Here is a 13,210-nt window from a genome sequence, read left to right on the forward strand (position 1 = left end):
TGGCTAGGCAGTGAATTACCATTTATTTGCATTTACAGGGTATTCCATTTACATTAATTACTTGATTTAGCAAAAAAAACTTTCACATAAAGCCACTTAAGGAGTGGCTTAACACACTTAATACAATCTAGGATACAGCTATATTGTATATACACGTAAGATTACTTCTGTACTCTATGCACAATAGTCAGAATATCGTTTATGTAAAATACTGTTTCTCTCTATATGGACATTAGCATATATGAAGCAAATTAAATGAAAGAATTTACAGTAGTAGCACCCTCTGCACTCCTGCAGAACCCTTGATTGTGGTAATACAGCAAATCAAACAAACCAACGCTGTACAGAGATCTCTTATTTCCTGACTCATCCATTTACCACAAACCATGACAGCTTCATTTTCTTTATCAAGAAAGCCAGCAAAGTGCCAGGCTGAGAGCACAAGCAGATGAGGTAAATCTCAGGCTCTTTCAATTCATAACTCAGAATCACTCCAATTGAATCACTATAATAAATCACACAAGAAAGACAGTAACAAACAGACAGTGTGTATGTGAGAAAGAATAACAAACAGTGAGTCAGACAGCCTAAAGGACACAATAGCTGTCCTCATCATGCTATACCAAAGACAACATATTTCGCCCAATTGAACTGCCCTGGCTAGAGTGTAGAGCTAACGAGATAGTGATTGCACTGTTGGGCAGTACAGAACCAGTGAATATAAATGTCATGCATATTTGTGATGCCCAAACCTCCATCCTCCATGTTGTACGTAGCTGAATGCTCCATCAATGAGGCTGGCCACGAACTGGCCTGCTGTGATGAACAGCGTGTTGATGGTAACCAGCTGACCTCTCATTTGTGGTGGTGAAGACTCAGCAATATATACAGGAACAGTCATGGAGCCAATCCCTGCATGAGAGACAATATGGAAATTTAATGGAAAAAAATAATGAATGTGCAGTAGGGTCATGAATTCTAGAATACAGTACCAATAAAAAACAGACTGAGAGTTCTAATAAATATGGTGTTTGGATGCTTCCTACCCTGCTAGAATTACATATGAAAATTGCATAATAGTATATTATTGATTAGAATTATATGATCACTATAATAATTGATAGTTTGGTTAGTAGGTTTAACCGTAACATCTAAAAAATATGACACGGTGGCTTTAAACCCATTTATGCATGAACAAATGCCCATACTAAAGTGGTTAATGAAATACAACAGGTGATAATATACATGCATAAAATCCTGAATGTTGTTTACTCTTACATCTAAGCATTAGCAACATATTTCCTAATTAGCAATCAGTTTTCCTCTCTATAATAGCCCGGTTACTTATAATCACCACAATTGTTTTTTTCCCTTTCCTGATTGTCTCACCTATAACCACCCAGTATATTAATTGCACACTTATATTTAATCGCACACTGTGTGTCATAAAGTCCTTTTTATGCTATTATATATATATATATATATATATATATTCTTACAAATTTCTCACTATAGTGGCCACTTCTGGCACATGTCCTTTGGTTTAAGAGGTGAAACTTGGGCAGACAACATTTATGAGACAGAGCACAGAACTCTTGCTGCAATCTATAAATCACATTCAATCTATTTCAGCCATCCACCTGCCCATAAATCTTTGCAACACTGAAATTGTGTCAAGAACTTGACGGTGTGCCTATTTGCTCTAAAGCAAGGGGGTTTTGTGATATCAATAAAAATACTACAATAGACAAAAACATGCACTAATGTTACCCTTTAATTTGCAATTAGGAGTTCAGCCATTTGTTTTTTATGAGATAGTATTTGTGCAATAAAAATTTTTTTGTAGTGGTATTGATGTCACTTCCTGTCAAAAGAAATTAATACTTAATCTGTTTTAAATGAGAATAAACCACAAATATTTATCCACATCACTACACATCAACATGCAAAATATAATTTTCATTAAAGCATAGTTACAGCACTCCTGTCAATCAGATTGCCCTTGAGAGAGCTTTGATGTGACAGGCCAGCCAGTCATGCTCTTCCTGAGCCAATTACTGCATAGTGGTGTCATATTGTGCAAATGATATTTGATAAAAGAGCTTGGATATGAACACACCCTTTTGCTTTTAAAATCCTGGGATAAAGATGTAATCCAAGAGCAGTACAAAAGTCTTCATGATATTTACCCGAGAGAACAAACAACATGTGTTTGCAGATTCATATGACAAGGGCCACAGCATCATTCTTCGCTGTAAAGTCTATTAATAGCTGCTGCTCACTGCTTCCTGACGCTTCCGTTGCTTGGTCGACAACGCACCTGTTGCCATGGGAACCCCTTGCTCCCTGCTCACATGAGGTTAATCAATACTCTGCGTCCACGACTCTTATTGACGTTTCATTAGACTTTTAAAAAGCATGTGCTCCTCGCAGACACATCTACTCAGCCATAAAAGCTGTGGCTCTTATATCATGTCACATCATGTTTTGATATAGATAACGGATCACACCATTCTGTGTAAAAGAGTGTTGTGTGGGAAAAAAATCCCAGGAGATCAGCACTTTCTGAAACATTCAAACCAAATGAATACCTGGCATCACCAACCATGCCATGATTAAAGTCATAGGAATCACACTGGTGGTTTTTGTGAAAATTAATTGAAGCTCCTGTCCTGTAGCTGCATTATGTTGTTTTTAGCCTTTTGCTGCTGCGACATGATTGGCTTATACATGGATGCGCATGTGTACAGGTGTACGGTGGACAGTGAGGGTATATGTATGGAACATGCCATTAACGCCAAATCTTGATTATATTTTTCAAAATCCCCTGCAGTCTCACTTGTTAAAGTGAAAGCAAACTATGAGGGGTAAGTACAGAGGAAAACAATAACACTGCCTCTGATTATTGACTATAAATGAAATGTTTGCTATCAGAACCCAGTCCATTTATATTCAGTCCGGGCCCAAATGACCTGTTTCTAATTGGGCAAAAAAGATTAGCCTGGGATTGCTGTGAAATCAAAGGAAATGTTCTGACTTAACAGTAGAGGTGAAAATTGCTTTTAATGATTTCTCCCTGCAAACATATGAAGACACAGAGCTAAAGATCTTCCCAGAAGACCTAAGGGAGCTTCCATTTTTCTAATGTCTACTATTGAGCAAAGATCTTTCAGAGATTATAAGGGTCTTTTAATGGCAACATTTTTTCAGACATCACAGCTTGTTCGCGGAGCAGGCATTATTATATGTACTCAAGAACTGGACTTGAGTGTAAAATGATCTCTAGAGAACAAACTTCAAGCGCTTTGCCATGCTTTTTTTTTTTTAATCATGCCGAACGATGACAATGGCTAAAGGTCATCTATTCTCATGGCTAAAGTGGCTTTGGATCACCATGAACCGCTTCACTGGTGTGCTGGCACAAAGGGCAACTCACAAATAATTGGGCTAAACTGCTTTAACTGGAAGTCAGCGGTGTCGACGGGAAGGTATGACATTTATTTGCTTGACAAACAGACAGATTTGACCTTTTAGGAAAAGGAAATACTAAACCATTCGTTAACGAGTGCCAATATGTTGATTAAGATAGACTGGCAAAATATGTGGGTATAATAATTAATGACGAAAGATGCACAAATAACTGCCTAATTAGATGTAGATATCAAGATGATGATTACTGTAGGTGTCACTGTGCAGTGGGTCAATCAGTTGGAAAAGGACATGTCATAATACAGTACTTTATTACTACTATGATATTATGGAACAGAAAGAGCAAAGGCAAATAGGCAAATAGGCAAATATACTAAATTTTACTTCCTAATGCTTCAACAGAATGTGTCAAAAGATCTGATACTATATTTACTTATATTCAAAAGTTAGTACCCCCTTCAATTCTATGTTTTTTGTGTGTAAAAACATAATAAAATCGGCTGATTAAAGCAGGTCTCAGTATTACTAAAATACAACCTTAAATAATATTATATATATACAGTGGTGTGAAAAACTATTTGCCCCCTTCCTGATTTCTTATTCTTTTGCATGTTTGTCACACAAAATGTTTCTGATCATCAAACACATTTAACTATTAGTCAAAGAGAACACAAGTAAACACAAAATGCAGTTTTTAAATGATGGTTTTTATTATTTAGGGAGAAAAAAAATCCAAACCTACATGGCCCTGTGTGAAAAAGTAATTGCCCCCTGAACCTAATAACTGGTTGGGACACCCTTAGCAGCAATAAATGCAATCAAGCGTTTGCGATAACTTGCAACGAGTCTTTTACAGCGCTCTGAAGGAATTTTGGCCCACTCATCTTTGCAGAATTGTTGTAATTCAGCTTTATTTGAGGGTTTTTTAGCATGAATCGCCTTTTTAAGGTCATGCCACAACATCTCAATAGGATTCAGGTCAGGACTTTGACTAGGCCACTCCAAAGTCTTCATTTTGTTTTTCTTCAGCCATTCAGAGGTGGATTTGCTGGTGTGTTATGGGTCATTGTCCTGCTGCAGCACCCAAGATCGCTTCAGCTTGAGTTGACGAACAGATGGATGGACATTCTCCTTCAGGATTTTTTGGTAGACAGCAGAATTCATGGTTCCATCTATCACAGCAAGCCTTCCAGGTCCTGAAGCAGCAAAACAACCCCAGACCATCACACTACAACCACCATATTTTACTGTTGGTATGATGTTCTTTTTCTGAAATGCTGTTACTTTTATGCCAGATGTAACGGGACACGCACCTTCCAAAAATTTCAACTTTTGTCTCGTCGGTCCACAAGGTATTTTCCCAAAAGTCTTGGCAATCATTGAGATGTTTTTTAGCAAAATTTAAACGAGCCTTAATGTTCTTTTTGCTTAAGTGGTTTGCGCCTTGGAAATCTGCCATGCAGGCCGTTTTTGCCCAGTCTCTTTCTTATGGTGGAGTCATGAACACTGACCTTAATTGAGGCAAGTGAGGCCTGCAGTTCTTGAGATGTTGTCCTGGGGTCTTTTGTGGCCTCTCGGATGAGTTGTCTCTGCGCTCTTGGGGTAATTTTGGTCGGCCGGCCACTCCTGGGAAGGTTCACCACTGTTCCATGTTTTTGCCATTTGTGGATAATGGCTCTCACTGTGGTTCGCTGGAGTCCCAAAGCTTTAGAAATGGCTTTATAACCTTTACCAGACTGATAGATCTAAATTACTTTTGTTCTCAATACCAAGCACCCTCCAAGAATCAATAGCTTGTAGATCTAGCTTTAGCTGCAATAAGTTAAAGTAATTGTTTCCTGTATGACTCAATCAGTCAGACCAATCTTCGCCCATTCTTCTTTTGCTTGAGGTGTTTGGACAATCACTTATGCCCATCTCTCCTAAGGACCCACCACAACATTTCAGTTGGATTGAAGTCTGGACTTTAAATACGCAATTCGAACCCCTTGATTCTTTATTTTTCAGCCATTGGCTGGTGTGCTTCGGATCATTGTCCTGTTCAGTGATTTAAGCTTTAGCTTTTGGACACATGGCCCCAAATTTGCCTCTAGAATACTCTGATATATGGAGAAGTTCATGGTCAACTTAGTGACTGCAAGATGCCAAGGTCCTGTGACTGCAAAACAAGTTCAAAGAATCACCTCTTCACTGCCATGCTTGACAGTGGGTATGAGGTGTTTCTGCTGTAATGCTGTTTGATCTTTTCTCCAAACATGGTGCTGGGCATTAAGGCCAAACAACTGAAATCTTGTCTCATTGTCCATGGGACATCGTTCCTTTGTTCCTTTGTTCTTGTGGTTTGTTCAGATGCTCTATCGTGCTTCTGTGCTCTTTTAAGTAGAGGAGGCCTTCTCCTGGCAACCCGCCCAAACAAACTGTACTTGTTCAGGCTTTTTCAAATGTGCTGTTTAACATTTTACATGATCAGTGAGGCCTTTAGAGTTTGAGATGTCACTCTTGTTTTTGTTTTTTTGTATTTCTCTGACCTTGTCAATGTGCTGGGACATCTACTGCTGGGAAGGTTGGCAGCTGTCTTGAATGCTTTTCACTTTTAAATAATCTTTCTCACTATAAAAAGATTATTCATAAATTGATTTACAGTATAACCCTTTCCAGATTGCTTCTCTAAGACCATTATTTATGCTTTTCCCTGTTGGCATTGTGTTAAAACACACCATAATGCCAGCAAATTTCTGCTTTTAAAGAGGTCTGCACATCTGCTAATGATCAATTAATCAAGGGCTGATGATTAGCTGCAACTTGCCTTCTGGCTGAAACTTATGCTCTTAAATCCTGTGGAAACACTAAGGGGGTACTTAGTATTGGTCACTTTTCTTTTTTGTTTTGCAAAATAAACAATAGATTAATGTAAAAAACTTATTTGCTGATGTTTATCTAAGGTTGTATTTGGCTAATACTAAGGCCCATATTATGTTTTTACACCCAATAAATCCTACACAATAAACTCTCCATCATATGAAATATTTTGAAAACCATCATACTGAAAACCAGAAAAAGGTCACCATTAACAAGGCTTCTAGCCATGGTTCCTAACATTTGGTCACATAAATTGTGTCTGATTAGAGGATTTAAAAAACAGGGTTGGTTTCAGATAGAAAAATCACTCCAGGACATATCGTCAATGCCTGTCACAACATGTGGCTAACTTAATCCTAATTACCCTAAGCAATAATTCAGCAAAAGATAAGAAATCCTTAACCACAAATGTACACTTGAGACTTTCAGTGCACTGTTTAATTTCAAAGGAACCAGTATCTTCTTAAATATTGTAAGAAATAATGCATATTTGTTTTAACTAAATTCTAAATGTTGCTTTGATACTTTTAATAAGTCAATACAAGAGGGCAGAACGTTAGAACACCATGGGTTACAGCAGATTATCGGCATGTTTATCGATTTCCCTTGGCCAATGCAGGTGCTCAGCAATACTTTCTGCTTGCTCTATATCTTGCATGGATGAAATGCTTCTATGAAAAAATTCATGTTTAGAAAAGAAAGCTGTCTTTTGGGATAGTTATGGTGGTGGAACCAAAATACATATTTATTCTCAAGATGCCTTGAGTGTTATGTTTGAAATAAACAACTAAACATTTATACAAATTGTATAAATTGCTTTGCTAATTTTCTTTTTGCTAATTTACTTAACAATGTGACATAAAATAAAAAGTAATAATGTGCGTTTATATTTTTATTTTATAAGGGCGTGTACCTCTCCTATGAACTCTTTAGAAATTATTGATTTGTTATTGACCTACCATTTATTTATTTCACTCCAGATAAAAACCTAAAATGCAAGAGACTTCGTTGGATTAAATAAGCCTATTTTCATAATAATCTTCTATAAAAAGGCAAGCATAACCACACACTTCTTATTCATTTAGTCAAAGTGATAGGTAACATATGTAGCTTTGGAATGCAGACTTGCCAGCTTACATAATAATTGTTCACATAATAGTGCTCATTATTTGTGTTAAAAAAGGGTGATTAATTGCGATACCCCTTATGGTAGTGGTTCTCAAATTGGGATACAGGGACTCTCAGGGGTCTATGAAGCGATGTCAAAAGGAGCACAAGTTTTTCGTTGTTCTCATAACAATGTGGAATCACAAACCATCATCATCAAAGTTATTGCATTTATTGTTGCATTAAATAAGATATTAGTTGGTATGACAAGTTCAATGACTTGAGTTTAAGGCAAATACCTAAAAAAAGACAAAATATATATAAAAAAGACAAAATATAGTAAGCATGCAAATAATGTTAATGAAATAACTATGCACTGAGGTGAACTTCTTCATATTGCTATTATTATTATTATTATTATTATTATTATTATTTACAGTTAAAGGGGTTCCATTTCAAATTTGGAATCCCAGCACCAGACTCCTTAATTTCCACCTGCAATTCCCTTCTTCAGTGAATGAAATTTGTATTTAAAACTTACACAGTACGCAACTGGACAGTGTCCTCTGGGGAACAGAATGTTATACAGTGCAGCGCTTTTCTGACAAAGCCGCAATTGAACTGGTGTGTTTATTGTTTAGACATCATCTAGTATAGTTTTGGACATAGCCCTTATCTGATTTGCCATCGTGTATCCTATAAACGATAAAAATGCAATGCAAATACTACCTATGTCAACTTATTTCGAAGCTCAAGTGAAATCTAAGATTGCTGATGATCTTCAGTGTGAGCGGGTAGAGATGGCAACATTTCCTCGTTTTGAAGGAAAGTTTTCGAGCGTGCACTTTGAAAGGTTTCTCGTGAAAATAAAAAAAAATATATATGCATATATATATAAACATTTATTCAGTGTCTTGTCTATTTGTAGACATTAAGCTGACTTGATGCGCACGTTGTTTATCTATTAACTGCGACTTGTTTTCCCCCTCACAGACTTGTAAACAAACACACAGCGTCTTACCGATCCCGATTCCGACAATAAGCCGACCAACCAGAACAACCTCCTTATTCGGTGCAGAGCCCATCACGATTCCGCCGACGAAGAAGGCGAAGCTGGCGAGCAGCACACACGCTCTCCGGCCGAACACGTCGTTAAGAAACGCGCCCGCGAGAGCGGAGAGAGCCGCGGCGGCCACAGTGCCCGAGACGAGCAGCTCGTGCCACGGCAGCGTGATGTTGTGCTCCCGCTTGAGGAGCAGCATGGCCCCGGACACCACGCCGGCGTCGTATCCGGACAGGAAGCCGCCGAGTGCGGAGAGCACCGCCAGCACACGCACGAAGGCCGGCGCGCCATCGCACTGGAAGTTCTTCCGGGCGGCGCGCTCCAGGTCCCCGGTGGAGGAAGCGCACGCGGCGTCGGAGGAGGCGCGCGAGGAGGCGGAAGCGGCCAGGCTCGTGAGGCTCGTGCTGGACGGAGCAGTGATGAGAGTCCGCTCTCCGCCGTCATCGCCGCCTCCTCCCGCTTTCTTCCTCCTCTCGCCCATCAGGTTGGTCATGCTGCGGAGGGTGTAGTCATGCTCGGAGGATTTGCGGGACATAAGTAGGGAAAACTAATGTTAAAAGAGTTGCAAATCGGATCAACGGGTCGTTTAGCTGTGATACAAGTGTATGTCTCGTACCTGTTGGGTCTTTTAAAAAAAAAATTGTTTCTTTTCTTTTTTTTTTTGTAAAGAGCTACCTGTTTGTTTTTATAAGCTCAGATCTCTTTCTCAGATCGACTGCATCAGCATCATTCTCATCGTAAACATCCTGGTGGTCCAAAGTCGCGCGTGCGGATGGTTAAGAGATGAGATGCGAGGTGGGGGGTGGAGAAGGGCAGTGAGGGGGGGTTCTGGCAAAGTGAGGCGTCGTCTGCTTTCGTCATCACCGGCGTGTGTTTCGTGACGTGTTTTTCGGTGCACACGCGCGCATGGATAGTGTACACAACAAATGTCTGAAGCATCTTTCAATTATGAAAATAATAGTAATAATAATAATAAAAATAACAATAATCTTGAGGAGGCAATATTTAAAGAGCTTGTTAGATATATTTCCGTATGTTAAATGTTAATTGGTTAATTGATTAATTTATAAAGATAGCTTGTGAACAGTGTCCAGGGGCTGACCCTTGCGCTGCCTTCAGTTATCTAAATAAATAAATAAATATATAAAAATGGTGAATTGCACTTTTCCTTTTAACCTATAATATATACTTTGAGATATTTATATAACTAATTTACATAATTTGATTAATACTGTTAATATGTTAATTACTGTAGCTTTTAGTAAAGCTTAAATGTGTACCCCATTTAAGCAAACAGGTAAACGGTACACTATATGACTTATGAGGATAAGTATATGCTGACATATATGTGCAACACCATGTTTGGTTCTTCCTCAAACTGCTGCCACAATTTTAGAAGTACACAACTGTGTAGGATTTCAAATTAAAATTTATTTATTTTTTGTCACATACAGAATCATACACAGTATGATATGCAGTGAGACGCTTGTATGACTGATTGGTGACCTAAAAAAGAAAGGATGGAATAGAAATATAGAAAGATAGAGGGATTTAACTGTAATAGGATAAATTGACAAAACTGATATTGCGAGAAATGCAAAAAAGGGCTAAATGTACAAATCTACAATATACAATTTACAAAGTTACAATGAAAATATAATTAAAATAGAAAAATATAAAATGTATAAATTAAACAGAATGTAAGATATGACATGTAGGTATGACAGCAGCAGTATAAGTAAAACACAAGGTATGTAATTAAACAAGAGATGCGCAGCATATGAGCAGTAGTGCAAGTGTGCAGTGTAATGCAGTGAGTAATGTGAGTTTGCTCCAACACAGTTGTATGCTGTTGCATTATACGAGAAGCATCCAACCAAGAATTTTTACTGATCAGAATAAGAGAATAACAAGAGTAAAACTAACTTTATTTCTCTATATAACCTGCTACACTAATGCACTTATCCAAGGGTATCCCAAGGTAGAAAGTTTTTATCAAGTCAAGAGTCATGGATTCCTGAATCATGTCTAAACGTCTGGCTTCCCAGGAACTCCTTCACTGGTCCAATCATGTGGAAATGGCTTGAAGGGAGGACAGGACTGTATGGGAAATGTGGCAATGACTTATTGCCGGATTTCGGCTGACATGTACAGTTCCCATAAACAGATGTGTTATCCTTCGATTTTGAAGGATCAGGCATTCCACTTGCAGAATGTTCTTGGAAACGATTGCAGACTGCAGTCACCTTGGCTGGGATCGTCATTCACGGCCTATGGCCTTCTTTAAAACATTTGCACCATCCAAATGTTTTACTGTGGCTAAGTGTCTCATCACCGTACTGAGCTTGAAGTCATCTGCAGATATCAATTAGGGTTATGCCTTTATTTACCAGAAATTTCATTACAAGTCCTGGTTTGACTTGAACATCCCTCATTGTTTCCCATTACTGAAACTAAGAAGACAGAAAGAACTCTAAGGGGTCATTAATACATACATAGTGTCAAGTGTTCACGTATTATTGGCCATATAGTGTAAATTATATTAATTTCCTTTATTTCTGTCCATTTTGGTTTGTGAAACATGATGCTGTTTTTTTTTAACCAGCAAGCATGTTAAGTTGTTTTGCTAACTGCACACATATTCATGATATTAAGTTAATTAGATGCCTGGCATTTCGGCATGATTTAGAGAAAAGTCCTCCAAGACAGGCTTCATGTGGCTCTCTACATAAAAATAATCTCATAAAAATGTAAAATTAGCTTAGTGAACTGTTTGCACTGTGTTATGTGAGCAACATTAAAAAAAGGAGACATCCTTGATCAGTACATAGAGCTGATCCCGTTTCTTATTCTGACACTTTATAAAACAAAATAAAAATTTGTTTAAAAGTAATTTTTTCTTCACATTTTTACTGTTCAAAGGACACGTCTCCTAAAAACCAAATTAACCAAATTATAGAATATGAAACATCAGACAATATAAAATAAAATAAAATGTTCTGCATAAAAGAGTGAACAAACATCCCTCAAGTGTCTACAGGTTTGATAGACTTTACAGGAAGACACTCATGGCTGTTGTATTTATCACAAAATGTTAGTTGTAGTTGGTGGGAGGGGGTTGAGGTGATTTTATGCATGGTCCTGGCTGCAAGAGAGAGATGAGAAAAGGAAGACAAAAACATAGAAAAAGAGGGACAGACAGAGAAGACCCATATCTGATTTCCCAAAAAGGTTTTTATTTGTGCTGCAAAGAGCTGAAGAATCAATTCCTACAATAAATGCTCATTTTATAGAGAATAATTATTTAAATAATTATACCCATACATTATAACAATGCCATTTAATAAATTGATACTGATAAAATAATATTCTTTAATGGAATCTCTTCAACCATTTGATACTTTTATACAGTAGTATTATTTTGAATATGCAACAAATTATTCATGCATTGCTTATGCTTAATGTATAGTGAACTGAAACAGACTTGAACTGCATTGCAACTGGTCTTTTCAAGACCAGACACCATGCCTTTTCCCCTTTGTATTGGTTTATTTTAACAAATGATTAAATATGTGTACCAGGTTAAAGTAATAAAACAGGCTATGTCACCATCTGCTGGCCTTAAGAGTGAACGCAGCAGCAAATGTAACATAATTCAAAATAACCGAGTTTATCAATAATGTTCCTTATGGCTGACTCACGCACGCACGCGCACACACGCACACACACATACACACACACACACACACTATTTTACCATTAAAACAGGTCAAGGTCTGGTGTTTCCCTTGTGCCACCAAGGTGGCTCTGGCCTGGCTTTTGTGGTGTTTAGCATCAGGACATTGGCAGCGGATCTGGAATCTTGGGCACTGTGGGTGCCTCTGAAAAGGCACCAGAACATACAGTGCACCACGGTCCACTGTGCACTGAATGTTTTGGTGCCTTTCTATTGTGGCCAGCGTTGACTCTTTTCGGTTATTTGTGCTTTACTGGCTTTTCCGTGGGATTGGGTTGCACCAAAAGGATCCTGTCCTCAATTTGTTGGTGTATATTTGGTAATCAATGTTATTAACTTCACCTGGTGCTAATGTTATAGCTGTTTGATTGGTATATATGTGGTGATTAGGAACAGGTGTGCATGACTGGAACTATAGTAGAAGTTGAAGTTTGTACACTGCAGTGTGATGTGAGAATTGGACTTTCTGTTGGATTCAAAAAGCAGACAGCTCGGAAATTAGAACCTTAATTGGCGTCAAACAATAATGTTTGTATTTTAAATAGCATGGAAGGAGAGCATCCTGAATTATAGAAAAGCTCTTAGTGTAGCTAGATCAACGTTTCTCTCCACTCTTATAGAAAATAACAAAAATAATCCTAGATTTTTTTAAAATACTGTAGCCAAATTAACTAGAAATAAGACCACTTCAGAAATCTCCACAACAACAATGTGCAATAGTGAGGACTTTATGAACCTTTTTAATAATAAAATTGTAAATATCAGGCATAAAATTGAAGCTTTGAAACCGGACAATGCAATTGATGCAGATATTAAACTAACTATGTCAGATTGGAACCTAGAATACTTTACTCCCCTTGAAGAGAATGAACTAATTTCACTCATCTCTTCTGCAAATTCATCAACTTGTACATTAGATTCTATACCGACACATTTTCTTAAACAGATAGTACCAGCAATAACAGAACCCCTGTTGAGAATAATGTGGATGTTCCAAAATCCTTTAAATTAGCAGT

The 13,210-nt window shown here is 37.8% G+C and overlaps 1 protein-coding gene across 1 annotated transcript in view; it reads right to left on the bottom strand.

Moving 5' to 3' along the window:
* The window catches only part of LOC128534024 (proton myo-inositol cotransporter-like), a 49,532-nt gene extending 40,472 nt beyond the window's left edge, over window positions 1-9,060 (bottom strand). Inside the window, exons 1-2 of the mRNA XM_053508277.1 lie at window positions 8,417-9,060; window positions 753-912 (exon numbers count right to left, since the gene is read on the bottom strand). Coding sequence (XP_053364252.1) covers window positions 753-912; window positions 8,417-8,993 — 737 coding nt within the window. The 5' untranslated portion in view covers window positions 8,994-9,060. The remainder of the gene's footprint in view (window positions 1-752; window positions 913-8,416) is intronic.
* Between the last annotated feature and the right edge of the window lie 4,150 nt (window positions 9,061-13,210).

The sequence above is a fragment of the Clarias gariepinus genome, chromosome 12, assembly GCF_024256425.1.
Source record: "Clarias gariepinus isolate MV-2021 ecotype Netherlands chromosome 12, CGAR_prim_01v2, whole genome shotgun sequence".
NCBI lineage: Eukaryota > Metazoa > Chordata > Actinopteri > Siluriformes > Clariidae > Clarias > Clarias gariepinus.